General features: G+C 44.2%; 3 protein-coding genes across 3 annotated transcripts; all 3 read left to right on the forward strand.

Annotated features, from left to right (window-relative positions):
* On the forward strand, positions 1 to 3,561 carry LOC134100798 (transmembrane protein 233-like). Its single transcript, XM_062554222.1, has 3 exons — positions 1 to 405; positions 2,327 to 2,461; positions 2,557 to 3,561. The coding sequence occupies exons 1-3, from the start codon at positions 217 to 219 to the stop codon at positions 2,566 to 2,568; spliced, it is 336 nt and encodes a 111-aa protein (XP_062410206.1). The 5' UTR covers positions 1 to 216; the 3' UTR covers positions 2,569 to 3,561.
* Positions 3,562 to 8,327: 4,766 nt separating this feature from the next.
* Positions 8,328 to 11,727, forward strand: LOC134100847 (chymotrypsin-like elastase family member 2A). Its single transcript, XM_062554301.1, has 8 exons — positions 8,328 to 8,367; positions 8,760 to 8,848; positions 9,491 to 9,585; positions 9,736 to 9,864; positions 10,314 to 10,450; positions 10,866 to 11,011; positions 11,379 to 11,531; positions 11,710 to 11,727. The coding sequence occupies exons 1-8, from the start codon at positions 8,328 to 8,330 to the stop codon at positions 11,725 to 11,727; spliced, it is 807 nt and encodes a 268-aa protein (XP_062410285.1).
* Positions 11,728 to 14,290: 2,563 nt separating this feature from the next.
* zgc:73226 (uncharacterized protein LOC402792 homolog) lies at positions 14,291 to 21,789 on the forward strand. Its single transcript, XM_062554079.1, has 6 exons — positions 14,291 to 14,501; positions 16,265 to 16,418; positions 17,136 to 17,229; positions 17,481 to 17,557; positions 19,431 to 19,577; positions 20,757 to 21,789. The coding sequence occupies exons 1-6, from the start codon at positions 14,459 to 14,461 to the stop codon at positions 20,803 to 20,805; spliced, it is 564 nt and encodes a 187-aa protein (XP_062410063.1). The 5' UTR covers positions 14,291 to 14,458; the 3' UTR covers positions 20,806 to 21,789.
* The last annotated feature ends 745 nt before the right edge of the window (positions 21,790 to 22,534 follow it).

Raw genomic sequence — 22,534 nt, forward strand, 5'->3', positions numbered from 1 at the left:
CGCTCCCAGACAGCTCTCTCTTTTCATCAGTCTGCCATCCACCTGTCTTTCCTTTCTCTCTCTACCCTCTTTTTCAACTCATCACCCTGTTTCTGCTCGGGGACTCTTTTGTGTGCGTGAGAGAGTGTGTGTGTGTGTGTGTCTTTGTGAGTAGGAGTGTGCGAGTTTGTTTTCGTGTGTGCGTGTGTGTTTGTGTGTGTGTGTACGTCTGGACTGATGGCGCTGGGAATGCCGCACTCGGACGCGAAGAGTTCCCTGAATGGGAGCGCGGCGGACATGGAGCAGAGCTGGGATGCGGAGGGCCCTCCACCGCCCCCCATGCAGAGCTACCTCCTTCTCACCATCTTCACCTGCTTCTGTCCAGCCTACCCGGTCAACATCGTCGCCCTGGTCTTCTCCCTCATGGTAAGTGCTGTGTACAGTACGTCAGGGGAAAAAAAAGCATGAGACCTGGTCCATTGGCATCTTAATATTATTGGACAGCTCTCGGGCTTCAGAGCGGGTTTAAGGTTGTGTGTTTGGGGCACCGGGAGGTTGAGGTTATGGCAGAGGAGCATGTCATTCCCATAGAGAATGTAGAGAGGATTCACCTGTCAACATGTCAGTTGTCGTGTGTCAGGCAACACGTGAGGAACCAGAGTGGGATTACTGCTGGTGTGGGGTTACCACAACCAGGACAACTGGGAAGCCTGGGTCCCTATTCTGAGGAACGGGGGGGGGGGATACAATCACCTCCAGCGCATTTTTATATATACGTACATGAGTACAAATCGAATATGCGTGGCCAAAATGCCACGGCTTGCCATTTGGAACTTGAAGGTTCAGATTTACCATCAGAAACAGCTGGAAGTACTTTACGGATGGAAAGGAGAGGAAAGGAAAGCGGCGAGATTTGTTCATGCTATGTGTGAGAGGCGTACAGTACATGTCCCGCTCAGCCCCTCTCACTGGCAGCCCTTAAAATAGGTTGTTGACATGTGTCAGATGTGCGCTGCTCATCAGCACTCCGAGGGGCGCTCTGCTGACCCGTGTGTAATATGGGCCAGGGGCCGAGGTGCGCTAAGACTGCGGGACTAGTGGAGCTACAGGATCTCCATCTCATCTATCTGGCTCTGCCGCATGTGTGTGTGTGGGTGTGGGTGTGTGTGAGTGTGTGTGTGTGTGTGTGTGTGAGAGTGTGTGGGTGAGTGTGGGTGTGTGTGAGTGTGTGTGTGTGTGTGTGTGTGAGTGAGTGTGTGTGTGGGTGTGTGTGAGTGTGGGTGTGTGTGTGTGTGTGTGTGTGTAGGTGTGTGTGTGTGTGTGTGTGTGTGTGTGTGTGTGTGTGTGTGTGTGGTCCAGAGGGTTCAGAGTGTTCAGGGGAGATGAGAAATATGGGTGTGCGGGTGATGAATAAAGCAGCTGTCTACATGGCAGGGTTTCATCTCTGAACTGGCTGAATATACTGTTCTGGCCACACACACACACACACACACACACACAGACATGTGCCCCATAAACAAGGCAATGGCACCCACCAATATGTCTTGTACCCGTTCACCCCCCTCTCTCTCTTCCTCTGTCTCTCTCCCTCTCTGGCTCTGAGAGAGGATCACAGATCACAGTTAATGCAGCAATGCGGCCGGCTTGCTCTGTCCTCCAACTTCTCACGTATAGATTTGCTGCAGACTCAGTGGCTCAGCTCTCTTGACAGGCCATCGTGACCGCATTTAAATGCCAGCCTGATCCTCTCTTCCAGGCACATAATGGCTGTCTGCACCGCATCACTCACAAAGGCACTTTTCATTGTTTGTGTACCGATTGGTAATTGGTCATTTGGCACTGGGAAAGTAGATGACTAATGTGTTGGAACGGAGCAGTCAATTTCAGCATTCCTTTAAGTTTTGGAAGTGTGAAGGAGGCCCTTCCGAAGACCTAGGATTGTTTTTTTGTCTTGACTAATCAAGCCCAAGTGTGCCCACTCAGAATAACAGTTTCATTCCACATATTCATGTTTGGACTGGTTTGGCATTCAGAGAGTGAGCTGCTGGCCTGTGCTGCCCAAAATACTAATGGTTTAAGTAGAGCATCCAAACGGGCTCCTTGATTTGAGTGGATGTTAGGACGGAGAGAAGGGTGGGACTTGAGAAGCCCCGAGGAGAATCATCTGGAGTGCCGATCTCCACAGACTAACTGCTTCCAAATTGGTGGATAGACATGAATCACAAACCACTTCCAGCTGAAAGAACTGCCATTTGCAAACATGAATGGTTATTTACACAGTAGCCGTCTATTGTTTTCTCTCCTGGCTACTTCTCTTAGTTTCTTCTCTCTTTGTTTCTTCTTCTAGTCGAGGAAAAGCTATGAATTGGGCGATTACGAGGGCTCGAAGCGGCTTGGCAAGCAAGCGTTAAACGTTGCGATCGCCTCTGTGATCATTGGCATCCTCATCATCATCATCTTCATCATCGTCCAATTCGCCAAGGTAAAATGCAAACCCAATATTGTGGATTTGACGGAGGTATAATGACTTAAAATATCTCATAATCAATGATGAAAAATGCTGTTATTTCAAAACAGATTGACCTCTGAAGGAACACATTTCTTGAGGGTGGAGGCATCGTTTCTTAACCTGTGCATCTGTGGGTGAATATGCATGGACAGGAACCCTAACTTTACGGACTGAAAAAAGGGGTTTGGGGAACATCACTGGAATGAAATCCCTATAGTGGTAAGGTCTTCCAGCCCAACTTTGGTTTCCAAGGATGGTTTCACTGTCCTCGGCCTTGCAGGAGCTCTCTTAGGCTGTGGATCTGACCATCAATGGCTGACCCAGGAATATATTCAATCAATGAAGGTGTCAGGAAGCAAACACTTCTGTCATTCAGCTGGCTTCAAATGGGTCATTCTATGAAACAGGTGCGATTTGCGTCTATGACATTTGACGAAATGCATAAGGCACAAACTTGAGCGAAAGTGTGTTTCAAAAGCCTAAAGCTAATAATTCAAGGGTTCTTGTTAACATGATGTATAAGAAACTATTCTTACAGAGTATTACACTGTTTTAACCATTTTACACAAGTGCATGGCCATTTCGTGTGTCCGGGTTGACCAACATGCCATTTACATCAAACATATCACCACATAAGTGTTTTACCTTATTTTCAGAATTAAATCTATTTTTCTGATGACATTAGACATATTTATTCAGAATAATATGGTTATATATTTATATATATTTATATTATATATTAGGTAAATATTTTAGGATTTCTTTTGTGTGTCCCTTGGTTTGACTTACCAACCTGTCATTAACTTGTTCTGTCTGTAAATAACACAGCGTTTTCTTGAAATTATATCACAAAAACACTTTTTAATATTGTCTGCCTGTAGAGCACCCAAGAAACTAAGCTGAATAATCTGACATTCTTTTACATTGTTTATTTGTTGTCTTTTCATTACTATGAGTGGGTCTGTCTAGCTTAATCCAACCACCCTGTCACGCAAATTAGATAGGAATGAGTGTAAAGTTACTAATACAGTAAAACACTATCATTGCTAAGCAAATTACATTTGTAATTGAAGCATGTACAGTATGTTACGTTAATAATCATTTTATCATGAAATGTACTACCCATAACATACTGCCCCATCTCATTTATTATATTATATTGCAGTCATTTAATTTGAAGGAAATGTATATCTGAGGTGGGTAAATATGTTAATGCTGGCTGTGGATAAATTTGAAAAGAAGTTTACTTTTTGAAATATTTTATAGTGGAAAAGGTCCCGGTGTCATAGAATGATCCAAGTGCAGATATCTAGTCCTACTACGGTACATTTTCAATGGAACGTTAAATTTCATTAGAATCCAGCTAGATTTTCTTTTGTACATTAGCAGTATAAAGTATTCTATTAATGATTTACCATAATATGTTATTTTAGCTGAAAAAAAACTGCAGGTGATTTTTTTTGGGAAAATATTTTTCTTAAACTCTTGTTCTAAGGTTTTCACTGGTTTACATGAACAGTCTTAAAATATATATTAGTATATATAGATAATTTTTTCATTGCTATTCTATGTACAGATATGTATTTAACTTTGAAAAACATACATGCACAGTATGTGATCTAATTAAAAAAGACACTGTTAAACCTCTGTGGTCAGTTTTGCATAGATGCGCCTGTGGAACAAAATTACACTGAAGTATGACCCTGGATGATAGAAATCATGGGTAACGTCAATTTAACCAAAACACAAATGGCAAGGAGTGCTGATGGGGTGTAGGCCTGAGTGTTCCTCCGGTGTTCTTCAGTTAGGGATCCAAGAAGAAGTTAAAAATGTTACCGAGAAAAATCTGAGGCAGTCATGGAGATAAAACATTTTAAGCCTTTATTGTCTCATGGCTTTAGGTTTTGAAAATATGCTTATGCGTTTTGGCATTACTGCCTTCATTAGAGCTTGACAAAATGGTTGCCTTTGGGTTCTTTCCACAATTTAACAGGTGATCACATGGCTAGTAGCAACTATTTTGTCAAGCTCTGGTGAAGGCAGCAATGCCGAAACATCTAAGCATATTTTAAAAAAACGAATACAGAGAATAAAGGCTTTTCAAATATTTAATCCTCATGAGTGCCTCAGATTTTTCTGGACACATTTTTAACGTCAATTTAACTTTAATTCTTGTTTAAAAGTAGATGCAGGACTAAAGGTAACATAAGATTGGGGGTAAATAAACCATTCTATAAGATGTTCAGCAGAATTATAGAAGAGGCGTCATAATCTTTAACTAACACAAGCTTAATAGCTAACTTGACTTGCCTTGGAAAAACCCACAAAAGCACCATTGGTGTTGTTATCTTGCTATCTTGGGCTATCTTGCCATCTAATGTGTTTTGGAAATACCTTTGAGGTCATAGTGCTGAATAAGCTGTTCCATGGAGTTTCTGACTGAGAGGCAAAACTGGAGTGTCCGACTTGGGACACAAAACACTAATAGCTTTACCAGTCTAGCAGAACGACCGGTACCTTTATAACTCATTACACGTCATACGGGAGTTTCAATGAAGATGAATTTACAGATGAACTTTACAAAAACTCACTACCTCCAAGAACCACTGTTGTTTTGAAAATACAGTGGAGAGTTCACTGAGCCAAACACACCTGTAAAAAGTCTGCTGATCACAGTTCACCTGTTCTTTCTTCTAATACCTCACCTGATCCCCCTCCCACCCACCCACCATCACCTCTATCCCCACACACATACACATGAGCAGCAACAGCATTTTGCAGACTCCAGAGGGTTCTGTATTTCAATATGTAACGTTAGCACTCATCACTGGCTAAATATAGCTGCAGATTTCCCTCCAGTAGGTGTAGGCTATCACTGACTTCTCGTTAGCCTCCTACATCCTGTATTCTGGCCTGCTGAGTCACATGGCATGTGGGAACTTTCTCAGCGCTGCCTGAGCAGAAAGCATATGACTGCAGTCTTTATTTGAGCCTAGTGACGAGATACAAAACACATTGGTAAGTCATTAGCAAAACAACACAAATACACAGTGAAACCTGCGCCAAAGCCAATCCACCTATGAAGTCTTTGCAAGCCATTGAACCATAGCTTCAGTTTTCCAAACATCTTGGAACAATATTTATTAACTTCTGCCATCTTGACCTCGCAAATAAATAACAGTCTGGCACAGCGTGACGGCACTATTTTCCATCTCTTTGTATATTTTCATGCCCCCTCTCTCTCTCTCTCTCTCCAAGGCCCCCCGGCCAATCAGGGAGGCTCCAGGGCTGCAGCTATGCATGCCACGCGGGGCTCATGTATACATGGAAGTTTGCTGGGTAAACAGCGCTGGCACATGGCCGAGTCCGAGAGGGCCCGTCCAGAGGCGTCCACCCCACCCACCCACCCCCCCCTATAGCTCTGGCCAGCTGCTGCTATCTCTTGCCCCGTGTTTGTTCAAGAGGAGCCGCGGAGGTGCCACACCCACTGCTGCGAGCTCACGCGTTCCCCACGGAGCAGGGCAGCCCGGCTGATCCCACTCGGGAGGAGGAGGAGGAGGAGGAGGAGGAGGAGGAACGGGATAGTCGTGAGAATGCTGCTGAGCTAAGAGAAGAGAGAGAGGGAGAGATTGAGAGAGAGAGAGAGAGAGAGAGAGAGAAGAGTGGGACAAGGAGGAGCCTGCTGTTGGATAATCAAGCAGAGACATAGAGCGCACACACACACACACACACACACACACATGTCCACGTGCTACCCCTCACCTGAACACTCACAGGAAGTGTGCATGCCAGCCTGACAGCCCAGCCTACTGCCAAAGATTTTTTTTTCTCAGGACAGTTCTCATTACAGCAAAGCCGGAGATGACACCAGAGGACACATACCGTAGCTTTCATTACTGAGGCAGTAAACAGAGAAACAGCAAAACTCAATGCAGAAGCCGTCACAGTTGATACCATTTAGGCACGACTGCCCCTGTTGCCAGTATAACACACAGTGACGCTAACGCTAACAATGGGGTTTCAGAACAGACATCAAATATAATTGACTACTAGCTCTCATGGTTCGCGTTATTGTCTTGCACGGGAGCCATAGACTGTAAAAAATATGGGATGGGAGCACACAACTGCACCATACACAGGCACACTGTGTAGAATCTTCCAGACCACTGGCATGTTTTGCATGACCAGCTCCATGGGAGTGCGGGGCTCAGGGCCTGTGCTGACCGACCACAAGCCCCCGAGAGCGACAGGAGGTCAGGTTGGGCAGCCGTTAAAGAGCTTTCCACTTCAACACACACCTCCACACCCCCGCGGATCACTGTTGCTTAGCATTCACAGGCCCTCAAGGCAGGGAAACATTATACACAAAAGGAATGTTAATGAACATCCGGGGGTTAACTTGCGCACATGCGTGCCCACACACACACACAAACACACACACACACACACACACACACACACACACACACACACACACACACACACACACACACACACACACACAGAGGAATACACAAAAACATTGTGTCAGTAGCCTTTAGGTGGACAAACGGAAGTGTTCTGTTGTGCCCCTCTCCTGCGTAATTCAGAAGCATAGATAGGTAAACAGAGGCCACATTTCCATAACAAACCAGTCGCCACTCCTGACCTGGGGAGCGCCCCTGTGTCCATGGCAAATGCAAAAAGCACAGGATTAGAAGAACAGACTCTCCCCTCTGGCAGTTTGGTCACTGCTGATTTCCCTCAGAAATGTGCCATGACTGTGACTATGGGTTACCTAAGACTACTGAGAAACAGTCAAATGCTTGCAGCGCCTAATGAGATGAACGCAGTAGTAAAGCAGCAACACACAATATTGTTCAAGATGAATTGGCTGAAAACGAATCACTTAAACACTTAAATAAAATAATAAAACAATAAAACACATGAAGAGGTAGGACAGTGTTAAAAGCACAGTTTTGCTTTAAATAAAAATAAAAAATAGCCTGTCAACAAATTGACCGAAGCTGGTATTCTCTGATGCAATTATCTGAGAGAATTCAACTGAATTTCTTTTGTTCATAAGCACTACAGGTAAGATATCTATGACATCTTTGGCGACCAAACGTGTCTGACAAGTACCACATCATTTCTCCAGTCAGCAATTGGGTACAGTCGTGCCGGTACAGCTAGTTCTCTGCACTAGGTGTGCAGTACAGAGAGGGGCTATCCTGACACAGCCTTGATTCCACCTGAGCCATCGCACCTGCCAGCTTCCCAGCATACCTGCCTCCCCTCTGCACATGAGCCATGTGTGTGTGCAATCCTCCTTATGAGGCATGTGTGTTGTATCGATCCACACGAGACACACGCAGGGGAAAACCAGATGAAATCACCCAATCCAATCAAAACAGCAACCTTTTCAAAGAGACTATTTCTATGACAAAAAAATATATGGGGTGAATGTTAAATGGTGAGAAATATATGCACAATCATGAAATCACGGGAAAGTGTGACTCAATAACCCCATCACGTCTCAGTGTGTTGAAAATAATGCCATGGCTGATGGAAATGAACACCAATCATGGATCACGGCTTCTGTGGCTTGTGGCACTTCTGTGGGCGCTTAGACACTGAATTAATTCTAAGCTGTTAGTAATGATGTGCTCACTTCCATTAGAAAGCTGGCAATATGCAAAGTGCGAGAAAATGAGGACCCCTCGAACAGATGCACTTCAAACAGAAGCATCAGCTCATTTTCCGAACCAATTGGCAGGGGCGCCGTTATCAGGCCAGGATAAGAGGAAGATGTACTGTATAAAAAGGCTAGGGCTTCGTTTGAGCGCTCACCATCGGCAACATGACTCCTCTGATTTTGGCTTTTGCTCTCTTCGCAAGCGGTAAGGCCAGATGTCTCCTTCATCTTAAACCAAATGAAAAACACCACACAGCAACTACTACCCATGAACACCACACATATCACAAGTCACACATATCACTGCACTCTTCGACGTGGTATAACAACAAACTGATAGATGCACATTTTGAAAACAATTGGAATGCAATCAAGATAAAACAACAGGGTCTCCTAAATTATGCGGTAGAGTTTATAGTAAACGTGGGGTTTGTATTACATGACTCTCAGTCTGTCAGAGAGACTATATTATAGTCTGTTATGTGCAGCATCAATGTCACACCAGTGAGTACTGTACCATCATAATGAAGTGCCAGTGGCACACAGAACAGACTGTAGATGATGTGTGTGCCTTGTTGTCCTCCTGCCTGCTTGCAGCTTATGGCTGTGGCAGCCCAGCCATCAAACCCGAGCTGACCCGCGTGGTCAACGGTGTGGATGCCAAACCCCACAGCTGGCCCTGGCAGGTAAGAGCCAACGAGACAGGCCTGTCTCTCCTTTCTCAAGATTCACCTGTAAACAACGATATATGTAAATGTCTGTGTAAAATGTATATAGTGTATGAAATATGTATGTGCCATCCCTGTGCCTGTGACCATGTGCGATGACGCGTTTGGAAAATTTGAAAAATAATTTCCCTAAGGGAACAAGAAATAAACTAACTAACTAACTAACTCAGCAACATGGAATACAGTTCCATAACCCTCCTTAAATTCTCTTTCAAAGAATTGTATTCCAATGGTTGAATATTTATAGATATTCCTTAGTTAACGCAATGTCAGTGTCACTTTGAATGAGAGCATTTCATGAAATATACTGTAGATGTAAGGGTTTATGCTGCACTTTTAAATACAACCCCACAACTGAAGTGTATCGTATGGAGCAGCATGGTTGAGAGGCATGGTCCTCGTTCCCACTGATCTAGATAATGAATGATTGGGCGGCAACAATGGGATAGTCGATTCAGTGTTCTTTATAGATCAGTGGGAACGAGCCTGGAGGACCGAGCATGGAGGAGAGAGGTTGAGAAGGGGCCATAGTGTGATATAGGGCTGGCTGTTGTAATGCTATGCGGGGTAATGGATGAGCCTCTGCTGCTGTCTCTCTAGATCTCTCTGCAGTACGAGCGCAGCGGCTTCAGACACACCTGTGGAGGATCCCTGGTTGCTTCTAACTGGGTCATGACCGCTGCTCACTGCATCAGGTAGGTCTGAATACACACACACACATCACACATACTGTAAGTACAGACACACACACACACACACACACACACACACACGGGCGCTTTTATCTAAAGCAATTTACAAGTGAGGAACAGAAACTCACCCAAATCCCCTGTCTCCGTCTGTAGTGAGGATCTGACCTACAGAGTGGTGGTGGGCAAGCACAACCTGCAGCAGGCTGAGGACAGCGCCAAGGCCATCGAGACCTCCAAGATCATTGTGCACAGGCACTACAACCCTGTGCTCATCGCCGTTGGGTAAGACTGCAGCCAAAGCCTACACTCACTGCGCACACACATCAAGGCCACACACACTTCTATGCAGACCAGCATCCGGAAAAAACAAATATTACATTACATTACATTTGGCTGACTCTTTTTAACCAAAGCGACTTACAACATGGTAAAAAAACATTTTTAAGCTTTTAAGAGCAATTCTAACAAAACTTTCACAACAATGATCAAAAACCACAAACAATAAACAAAAACCACAAATAAAGTAGCCTATACTGTGTGTGTACTAAGTGTGTAGTATGTACTAAGTATACACTAAATATGCCAAGTTGCTATATGCCCATATTAGTGATTAAGACTTCTGCGCTACGCATCAAGACTAATTGACTAGCATAATGGCGGTAAATAATATACTCGTGTGATGATCCAGTATTCATGACACTAATGTATGCGTTCCCCCATGTAATGGACAGTAATGACATCGCCATGATCAAGCTGTCTGAGCACGTGCAGATGAGTGATGAGGTGCAGCTGGCCTGTCTTCCTGCCCCTGACACCATCCTGCCCCACAACTACCCCTGCTACATCACCGGCTGGGGCAGACTCTCCAGTAAGATGGCCTCTTCTTCCTGCTACGTCGTTTGTCTGGATTGACACATTTTTTTAACATATCCCCTGGAGCTCAAATTGGGAAAGAACACGGCCTTTAATTCCAAAGCCATGAGTTTGAGGAGTGTCCTAATGAGCCAATTAAATGTCTAATCTAAATGTCGATCTAAATATAAACCATATCACGAAACTGCGTACAATCAGGAGATGATTGAACATTTAAAATGATGTCCACAGCAGGAAAATTCTCAGGTGGAAATACGATAGAAATAGATATATAACTTTCTCCCCTCTACTCACTTCCAAGTCCTCACTCCTCTCTCCTTCCCTCTCCCCTCCCCTCTCTCTCTGATGTGTTTGTGTGTGTGTGTGTGTGTGTGTGTGTGTGTGTGTGTGTGTGTGTGTGCACTGTGCAGCTGGTGGCCCCACCTCTGAGTCCCTGCAGCAGGCCCTGATGCCCGTGGTGGAGTATGACGTTTGCAAGCGCAACGACTGGTGGGGGGTGTCCATCAGGAGGTCCATGATCTGCGCTGGAGGAGACGGTGTGGTGGGCGGCTGCAACGTAAGGCACAGCAAGGAGCACGTTTACATAGATCACACACACACGCACGCACGCACGCACGCACGCACGCACGCACGCACGCACGCACGCACGCACGCACGCACACACACACGCACACGCACACGCACACACACACACACACACACACAAACACACATGCCATCACTGCAACTTCAAACAGTCCTAGGTGGTAAACACTTTCATGTACATAAGAATGACTACAAACTCTTTCTGTAGCAGGATGGATATTGATAAGTGGTTCTTCTAGACTGTCCCCTGACTGAACTGAACTATTAGTAATAAGATGCTTAATTACAGTCTAATAAAACATTAAGGGTCTCATCACGTGAGATGTCATATGTTTCAGGGTGACTCTGGTGGCCCTCTGAACTGTAAGAATGCTGATGGAGTGTGGGAGGTCCATGGCATTGCCAGCTTCGTCTCTGCCAAGGGATGCAACTACATTCAGAAGCCCACAGTCTTCACCCGTGTCTCTGACTTCAATGAATGGATTGACGAGGTATGGTGAATGAAATCAGATAGAAATGGATCTGGTTGAAATTAAGATGAAATGTTTCAGCTAACGATAAACTAGTTGAGCGGTTTGCTTGTCTGAACACTGAGGTTCAATTTCTGTTCTAAATTCATACTATCCTGGGACATACATTGATTTATATTCAAATCATTTTTTCTTGCAGACCATGATGAGCAACTAAGCTGTCTCTGTGGTGTCTCTAATTCAATAAAAGCTCTGGATTCTACCAAACATTACCCTCTTGCCTTCAATTACTGTCACAACAACCACAATCAGACTGGGAATAGCAAAGCCTTCTGATGTTGTTCAACAGTGCCCTCCTGTGGAAGTTTAAGGGAACAGGGTCTGTGATGTGGGTGAAACTCTGATGGCAAAGTAAGTTGCACAAGTGAAACAAGGGAAAAGTGCTTGCGAGCCTGTGCTTCAGTAACGGTATCACACAAACTAATTAAGTTCAAGGGATACTTCAAAGATGAGAGATGAGACAAACTAGTTCACGCTGATAAGCCTACTTCCACACTCCTACCCACACAACTATATCTCATGCCATTGAAAAAAATGCTTGCAAAAATGGCTTACTCTTACTACCTCAAGTGCAAGTCTTTCACCCAATCCACACACCTCCAGAATATATGGTCAAATAATTTGGTACTTACAGATCCATAGATGCCCATTCCCATTATTATAGCCTACATTGATAATGACTAGGCTACATGAGATTTACAAAACAGAAAATGCGGTAACACTTTATTTTAATGTATCGCTGTTACAGTGTACCTACCTAATTAGGTACAGTGGTACAACCTGTGTAACAACATGTACTAGCATGTATTTGTTACATTATAATACTGAGTGCTTTTACAAAACTTTGCCAACTTGCCTACATTTTTCATCAGAGGCAAAGGGCTGACCTGAGACCTGCTGGAAGGGGGGAATCTGGGCATGATAGATTGAAAGTATAAAAGTGATTAACTGGTACACTTAACAGGTTTATTCCACTGTATCAAAGAGTAACAAAGGTGTAGCAGTGCAGCTGTTACATGTACACTGAGGACAATGAGGCCTTGACTGGAGCTAAGAATGGTTTGTATATTAAATCTATCATGACCAGATTGACCCCATCCAGCAGGTCTCAGGTCAGCCCTTTGCCTCTAATGAAACATTTTGGCAAATTGGCAAAGTCGTGTAAAAACACTCAGTATTAAAATGTAACAACTATGTAGGTACCCATATATACATAATGCAAGTTCAATGCTAGTACATGCTAGTACATGTTGTTACACAGGTTGTACCACTGTACCTAATTAGGTAGGTACACTGTAACAGCGACACATTAAAATAAAGTGTTACCGAAAATGCTAACAAGAAATATGACGATGCATTACATGTTTCTCAGCATTTTCAATTAACCAATCACTAAATCTCTGATCTTAGACCCCTGGCATTACAAATATAGTTCCCATTAAAGAGATGGTGACCATGATAAGGAACTTCAACAGAGAGAGGCTTTTGCGATGTTTGAGTTATTGTTATTAACTACAGATGCTTTGAACTTTTCTGTACTTTTAAATGAAAGGGCAACATTTTCATAGACTATAGCCTACGTTTTCATTTGATTGTGTGGACCAACATGGTTCATCTCTTCACTTTAGATGGAGATGAGGTCACAGAGATCACCTTATCTCACCCTGAACCTCTTTCCCTTATATGCTTCCAAGACACAAAAAAGGTGCAAAAGAGTCATTCTAAGATTTTTTTTTTTTAAACTGGTAAAGCTCTTTAATGTTTTGTTTGTTGTTTTGTTTGCTTTGTTCACTTTAAAGAGAAAGAACACTTCCCATAGAACTGCCACTAGGCGGCGCATATGGTGAAATCATTGACGTCAGATTGTGTAACACAAGTTATTGTTGTTGTTGGCTATCACATGAAATACTTAAAATAAACCAATCAAATGGAAAGTATCATTACAGCGAAGGTCCATTTGTTCCGAACGCCGTGTTCGAGGTGAAATTGTAGACGAACAGCATGATTTGTTTTGACAACAACAACAAGGGGGAAAGAGGACACGCATGAAGCAGCAACACGTCACACCACAAGCATAGAGAGAGGCTGGTGCCATTGTAAACATTTTTATCAATGAAGCTAATCTTGGGTTATTAACTTGTCTAGCAGGCCGACAAGGGAGCCGTATCTAGTCAGGAAATATTTATTCACGCCACACAAACCCTAATGATCATTTAGAGTGCCGCAGCGCATGCCAATTTGCCAAAGCGTGCCAACGATGTTCGCTACCAGGGTGAGGGTGGGTGCATGCGGGATGGACAATCCAAGAGATTAAGCGCTCGACATAGCTATTAAAAGCTTGTTAGAGGTCAGGTGATTTCCAGTGGAAAACAACAACACGGGCGCACGAGCGTTTTGACTTGTATTTCATATAGCTTAAGTCTGGTACGTGCGCCTCTCCCACCCTCCTCTGCCCAAGTGTTAATGGATTTTCTTCCAACCTAATTGATTAGGTTATTAATAGCAACACCGATAACGCTTGGTTGGTTTGTTGCTGTCATAAGAATCAACACAATGATACTTGATATTTCAGTTTTAAATAAGGTGTATTAAGCAATCTCGAAAACAAAGCGAGACGTTTTTCAAATGTACATTCCAATGACAAGTTATGGTTATGTTTACTTCCGACACGTGGGGAGAGAGGAGCACCGGGAGGGCGGGAGGGGAAGGATTAAAGCTGCGCTAATAGAGTTTGCGTACAACGTTGACAACATTGAAACGACTAGAAAGAAAGCGAGGTATCAGAAATACACGGAGGTGCACGCGATAGCTAAACGAACAACCGCGTGCCTGTGTTTGTCAGTGTCAGCATCCTTCTCCACTTCGTCGGCTTCACATTTTTATTCGTCATGTCGCAGTCTGGGTCTCAGTCACCAGAGGATGGCTTGAATGGTAAGTGGCCTGTCTGAGAGGATGTTTTTCAGCTGTTTCTTGAGGTGACGTTGGCTTAAACGGGACATGTCGCTTTGATAGTCAGAAATATTTGTCATTGTTATGAAAAGGCACGTAGTCTACAAGGTCGAAATGCGCTCTGTTCCCTCAGAAGGAAGGTACAGACGTGTTATGCAATATAATCTTCCATATCTTTACACTGTAGCCGGTGGGATAAGGAAAATGCTTTAGAACTATTGTATATCATAATTTGAACAGTTAAATACGCTTATGTTGAGATATATATGTATTCATCAGTGTCAAGACCCCCCAGCCAGAGGCATGGCTGCTGTAAGGGTTATGTAACCTTAAACTATATAACATTTCGCACTGGCAGGCTGTAACAAAGAGTTGCATACATGCTTCCGAGTTCGTCACTGCTATTGTTTTGTTAGTGCCACCCGGTCAATGACTCACCTGTTGGCATCTTTGGCAACTAAGCCAATTAGTTGAAAGAGATTTACCCACACATATAGCTCAATCAATGGCTTAAAGCCTTGTTCAGGGTGCTTATACATTTGTCAATGTGTACTGTAGGCCTGCTGTAGTTCAGGGGCAATTCAAGAACATCAGTTACCGAATCACAAGATTACAGGGCAGACTATGGGAGTCACTAATACATACAATACCCACAATTCACATTGAATTGATCAACACATATCCTCCCTTTTTCTTTCGCTCACTCTCACACACAGAGACATGTGATAATATTATATTACATTTACCCATTTCTTTTTCTGTTACCAGCATATTGACAAAAGCCATCTTAGGTCTAACAACACGTCACCCCTAAGCATACTAACCCTCGTTAGACATTAATAAGTAGATTTTTTTCCACAGAACACCGCAGACATGGCCAAGGCCACAGTCAGAGTCCATGGTTATGTCACAGTCTCTCTTCAGCAGAAATCTAGGGCAATAGCACAATCCCCGCTCCCCTCCCCTCCCCCTAACCTTGTTTACTGTAACTGGTATGTCCCTCCTCCTTTTCTGGCTCACTCTCTCTCTCTATGCACATGGGTTTTGATTCAGCTCGAACAGAGTTGTTGTGTAGGATGGGTGTGGGGGGGGTGAGAAAGTGACACAGAGAGAAAACGATAAAGAGAGAGAGAGAGAGAGAGAGAGAGAGAGTGATAAACAGGAGGAAGGGAGGGGAGCTGGGTAGGGAAGGGGGGGGGGGGCGGGGGGAGTAGTTAATCTCCCACAGAAATAAAGCCTTACGTAAACAGACATTCCGCTGGGTGCTGTTTGTCCGGCGGAGGGTTATGCAGCCCAGGCTGCCGGCCCAGCTGTTTGTGTGCACACGCTGTCATGTGTTTATAATAAACACGCTTATCAGGCGGCCGAGAGGAGGGGTTGCACCACACCTGAACACGAGGCGCGTACCAGCACCTGCTGGCCTCAAGTTCATCGCCCTCGCGCTGTCTGCTCTGTAAGGTCATAGACTGCTAAACTGCTTCTGGTCATTTAGAGCAACCAGGTCATTTGAGTCAAATTCAGTGACTTCTTTGTATTGTCCCAAGGTGTGTTATGTCGTAAGACAAAGACATTTAAAACTCTGAGTGCCCCAGGAACATGTGCTTGGTGTTTAACACTCTCCAGTGAAAGATCGATGAGAACAGAAATGATTTATGATGTCAGTTTTTGCTGACCACATCATGTTGATCAATGGAGGTCATGAGTGATGGTCTTCACTCTGATTGGCTATGTGTGTTGTCCGTCAGGCTCGTGGGTGGAGCTGGAGAGCCTGGTGGCAGCAGCACAGAGGGAGAGTCTGACAGGACAAGAGGACAGTACCTCCTCGTTCCTGCAGGGGGAGTTGGAGAGGATCCTGCTGGAGGCACAGCTGGAGAGTGAGAGGAGTAGTCACACTGACAGGTGAGCAGACAGTGGGCTTGTGTCAGAGTGAGTATGTGTTCACCAGATACAATTATTTTACATGGACTGATTTCATTACATCAGTTTAATAAAATCCAAGATATACTGTACATTTGAATTTAATCCAATTATTTAAGAAATCTTAAAACATATTCTAGTTCAATTTCGTTTCAGGAGAAATTCTCTTTCTGAAGGAGAGGGATAAAAGGAAGGGATTTGTCCATTATGCAGTGAAGCATAATTCTATGAAATGGCCGAAAAGAATTGAAATTGACCTTTCATTCCACTCTGTTAATCGTGTGGAAATTACTTCCATAGAGACTCTCGATTGAGACCATAAAAACATGGATATGTTATGTTTATTTTTATTATTATTATTATTGCTGTTGTTGTTATTATTTTATTATTCATATTTTATGTCGTTTTCCCCATTCCTCATCTATAATGTAATGTATATTATCTTATTATTATCTTATTATTATTCTTGAATTTCTCCTTGGGGATCAATAAAGTATCTATCTATCTATCTATCTATCTATCTATCTATCTGTCTTATTTGAAAATCTCTTGTTCCTTCATTGTTTCTGTAATCTCGGCTTCATTGAAAATGAGGGCTACCCCTTAATGACTCTCCGAGAATAAATAAAGGTTGAATGAATGAATGGATGGATATAGTGCAGCACTAACGTGGCCATCTCTGTGTCTGTGTGAGTAAAGTCCCCCTCAGGTGGTGACCCCGCGAACTTCAGGCTCCCCCCGCCCGGCCAGCGAAGGAGGCTGCAGCAGCAGTACAGACTGCGTCACCATACAGGTACGCCCCATACTGCACCCCCTTCCCCTGTGTCTCCGGGAGAAAAATAACAATGAGAAATACCTTCTTCATCCCAAAGGAGGTTTTGGTTGTCACAACAGTTACGACTGCTACATAAGTGATGACTACTTCAAAGTCTCTCTCTCTTTTTTTGTCATCTCCTGTGATCTTTTTTGCTTCTCCTTTCACCAGTACAAACACTTCTGTGTCTGTTTTTTTCCCCCCGTCTGTTTTCTCCCATCATGCTTCAGTCTGACGACAGCGACAGACGGAGGAGCGCTGAATGGGTGTGGGACTGGTCCAGTCGACCCGAGAACCTCCCACCCAAGTAAGGCCTCCTCAATCTCTCCTCTCTCCCCTTCCCTCCCCTTCCTGTTCACTGGTGGTGGCTGTCACCACCAGACTCCCAGAAATCTGCTTTGAACACAAATATCTTGTGTCCAGACACCAAGTTGTATAATTGCAGCACTGAGTGTACCTTGTGGGGACAATGTTCTAATTCAGCTTACATAACGGCACAGAATGTAAAGTGATATAAAGTCTGTCTGAATGCCTGGCGTGCTAAGTTGCTCATTAGAAGTTGTCCCCACGTCTCCTTTTACCCGTTAACTGTGTTTGCGATCAGACCAAACAGATACCTCTCTGTTCTCTGATGCTGCGGGAGCACATTGATAAAAATCTTTTGGCAATTTAATCTTCCCCCCCCCCCTCTCACAGACTAGTAGATCAAATGCCCAATGCAATTGAGTTAATATCCAGCACCAGCGCCGCTCTTGCGGAGCGAACTAGCGAGATAAGAGAACAGTGAAATTAATACTGTCTACTGCGCTCCGTGGTTGGCAAGCTAAAAAGGCAGCTAAAAAGCGAGTACGTGACTTGCGGGTCCTTCTCTGTTAGTATTACTTGAGGGAGCTTGTTGGTGCCCGCCGCGCATGTCAGAACACTGCCATTCACGATTCAAACAACGCTCACCTCAAGAGCAGCCAGACACAGTGAACTAGGGAGGTGAGGAGGAGGAGGAGGAGGAGGAGGCCAGGGATAAGAAGCATCTGACCTTTGAGGCTCTAGCTGCCGCTCTCCTCCGTCTGAGGAGCGGGGGGTAAGAGGATCACGGCGTGCGCAGACCGAAATAACTGGCGACGTGGGGTGACTCAGCTCCTCCTGACTCATTCACATTCATGCCTAAACACAGAGCAGACACAGCTGCGCATAGGAGCCCAGTGTACAGTTAAGGGAGCATCAGCAACAACATCAGTAGCAGCAGCAGCAGCAGCAGCAGCAAAGGGCTATGGGAGGCCAAGCAACCCTACTTATCCCCTTCTGTGCCATGCCCACTGCATAGGATAGCAGTCCTTGAGGTTGTCCTCAAACAGTAGCACACTATGGCAAGCTGTTCGGACATTCAAAATAACCATCCTTACCGAGACAAATGGCATCACTTCTGCATAACAATTTTGGTATTATGTATTGGGCTTTCAATTTCTATTTCTACAGCTGCATTTTTGACAACCAGAGCATTTTGAACATAATGGATATCCACCATAGAATTCTTCCCAGGAAAACTCCCAAGTCAGACATCTTCAATTCAGTCATTACTCTTTAAATTTGAGATACTGAATATGAAAAATCATACCTGATATGCAAATTTGAAAGTACCACAAATACACTACAAACATAAACAATGCCCAGTATATATCATAGAGTTTGAGTTGAGTTACTAGTATAATCTAAGTTGTAGACATCTTGAAGTACAAATTTTATAAGAATATTATTGTTGGTATCTTTAATACCATTCTGACTATGGTCATTTGACTTCGAGAAATGCTACTGTGGACATTATTAATTAACAATGCACATTAGATAGGAGTTTCGTGTGAGAACATGTTAAAATGGCTTGCCATAGCAGACAAGTTTCGAGAGAACAAAAGGTAAAAAGCTGACACTCTGCCTGATGTGGGCTGATATGCGTGGCACGTCTCCCCCTGCTTTGCTGTCTAAACCCATCAGACAGCTGGGCCTGTGTGTGTGACAGCAAAGCCTCGCTAGGGGTTTTTCATCAGTTTTGAAATACAAAAACAAGAAAAAAAGAAGAAGAAGAATGCAGAATAAAACACAGAGCGGCTGGCTGGCTCCAGCGGCGGCGCTCTTTTTTCATGTCTGGTGTGTGTGTGTCTGCTCACCTCTCGCTGCTCCCCCTCCAGGGAGTTTGTGTTCCAGCACCCCAAGCAGTCAGGCACGATGAGCGTGAGGAAGAGCGAGGTGATGAAGAGCGGCATCTTCTCCTCCGACATGCTCCTGCTGCTCCTGCCCTCCCTGCTGGCCTCGCACGCTCTCACGCTGGGACTCGGGTGAGTTGGAGGAAGAGGAGGAGGTGGAGGAGGTGGAGGAGGAGGGCAAGATCCCTTCCACTCTCCACTTTCACTTCAGTCTCTGGAGCAAATGTTCAGATTGGCTCAGAGTGATAATAGGCCTGCAAGGTCATGTTGAGTTGAGTGCACTGTGTTGTAATTACCATGTAATGGTACAGTTAAGGATTTTTGCTGCTTAAGCGTACTCATTATTTCTATGTTAAGTGCCAATAACTGTATGTACTTGTGATTCAGTGCTAACAAAGACCTTGGAGCTAGAATGCTCCTGGGCCTCTTTAGCTGATGAATGGAGATATATGAAACTATCGATGCCCTGCTTGTCATTAAAGCTCCGCATGTTCACATCAAACACCGACCAAAACCTCAAATGAATATTAAATGAGCGGAAAAGTATTTTTGGAGCACTATCTCAAACGGCCTCCAGGGATCAGCATTGATCCGAGCAAGGCCATGTTTCGACCAGTGCTCACTCTGAAGACCCTTGTTGGTCAATATGTGTGGCCTTGCTTTGATTCTCAAACACCCCAGAGAGAAGTCAAAATGGTGCTTACCTTCAGGGCTATCGATCATGTGGGGGATCGGAGACTGGGACTGGAACAAGTATCTATCAGAATCACATGGGAGCCTTAATGGCATCACACATCACCATCTCCAAACATTAAGAACCAGGACTGAAGATTGTGGCACAAATCGTTAGAACTAAAACAAATCGTTTTTAGAGGTAGATGAGTATGATAACATTTAACTGAAAGGTCAGAGATAAGGCTTAAAGTTCTCAAGCTCTTTACTGGAATTCAGGTGTGGGGCAGGCCATTTAAGATTTGAAAATAGGTAATTACATGTAATGGCTTTGCTCAATTATGATAACTCCAGGCACATACATTTTCCATGCTTTAAGCGCACACGTTGCAATTATGAACTGTTGCCTAACTGTTACCTTACTAATGTTTCTCTCAAGTCATTTAAATCCAGTTTCCATTTTTAACGTATCACTAAAGCAGAGGTGGCACATGATTGATTTCTCTTTGTTTTCCAATCCATTGTGATCCAAATAGTTTAAGCCACATAGCTCAATAGCTCAATACTTAATGCCTCTCTCTCTCTCTTTCTCTCTCTCTCTCTCTCTTTTTCTCTCTCTTTCTCTCTCTTTCCATTCAGGATCTACATTGGGAAGCGCTTGGCATCCTCCTCCACCAGCACGTTGTGAACTCTCCCCGGCGCGTGTGGCAGCCCTCCCTCTTGCCCAAACTTCCACATCCGCGTCCTGTCACCCCCCCTTCTAAACATTCCAGTAATTGGGGCAACCCCAAGAGTTCAAGCCTCGCTCTCCCCGTCACTGTCTGTCTTTGCTTGTTGTCGGTGAGCCGACCTCAAGCCTGTCCGCAGTCGCTCTGCCCGTTTTGGCCGGCTGTAACCTAGGAGACCTCTATGCCCGTCACTCGGATTAGGAAACCCCCCTCGTGTAAATCGCACTGAATGTATAAGATGTACGTGTCCCATGTGTTGTGATTCAGTAATGTCTCCCAATTCCTTCGCCCAATCCAGATGAGTTGATCCTGTAGGGTGATATGGGGATGCCTCTGCATGCACAGAGCAAATCAAGCCAACCAACCAGTACATAAGAGGTGCAGGAGAAAGAGATACTGATCTCTGGGAGAGAGACTGATAGATAGACAGAGAGAAAGAGAGAGAGAGAGAGAGAGGGAGCAAAACAAAGACAGACAGTGATAGTGGCATTTCCTTAGACCCTTTCCCTCCCTAACCTCAATATAAATATACATGTCAGCTTGGGACAGATGTGGGCCTTTGCCTTTCCTACGGGCGTGCACAAATCCAGAGCCTCCAAAATCACTCTCCGAGACAGGGAGGGAGGGAGGAGTGGAGGAAGAGGAGGAGGAGGAGGAGGAGGAAGGTGGCTGGCTGAGTGAAGTGGCGATTGTGGTGGGATTGTGGGATTGCAGCAGGATATTGACAATAACAGGCAGAGTGAGAGGAAATAACTGAGGCCTCGTCGCGATGGGTGGAGCATGATGGGGTTGTGTCTGTGGTGTCGGCTTCGGCCTGTTCTGAGTGTGTATGTGTGGTTGTGTACATGTTAGAGTGTGTGTGTGTGAGTTAGTGTGAGAGAGTGGCTGCAGAGGTGTTCTCACCAATGTCGATAGTGACCACATTAAATCTATCACTCCTCACACTTCTCCTGCTGGTGTCTTTTTCTTCTCTCAGTCTCCCTGTTCCATTCAGGTCAGTGCTCAAGATAGATATCTGACAGAATGTGGCAACAGACATCCAGTCAACTCAATGTTCCAACTATTCTATGAAATATTGAAAAGAATATTTATTATGTATGAGATGCCATTACATTACTCAGCAAATATAGTAAATAACAATAGAACTGTAGTAATAATATAAAAAAGGTCTCCTTTATAGATATAAAATAGTCTCTTTCTGTGAAATATTGTTTTGTGAGCTAAATGAACAGGCCTGTAGAATGTTTTTTTAAAATATAAACTCTAAACTCTATCCACTATCTAAGAGAGGGCACAAAAACATCACACACATTTTGGAGCAATATATCAGTATAAACACCAGGGTGCGCTAGAGTCATATATCTAAAGATAAGTGGTGCCATCTAAGGATAGAAGAGCAACCTATGCAGATTTCAGAGCCAGATCATGTCACAGGGATTTGGTATACAAATTAATCTCAGTCGCATTGACAAAAGGATTAATAGATATTTTCTGACAATTTGCCTGCAGTTATGGAGTAATGGGAATGACGTTATCTAGTGTGAGGTTATCCAAGGCAAACTCAGGAATACAAAAGTACAATCGACCACTTAAAAACACTTAAAGTAAAATGACTATGTCTCTCAATGCATCTGATTAGAAAATTACAGTCTACAACACGGAGATCACATCAAGTCAGCCATGATTTCC

The sequence above is a fragment of the Sardina pilchardus genome, chromosome 14 (genome assembly GCF_963854185.1).
Source record: "Sardina pilchardus chromosome 14, fSarPil1.1, whole genome shotgun sequence".
NCBI classification, from domain to species: Eukaryota; Metazoa; Chordata; class Actinopteri; order Clupeiformes; family Clupeidae; genus Sardina; species Sardina pilchardus.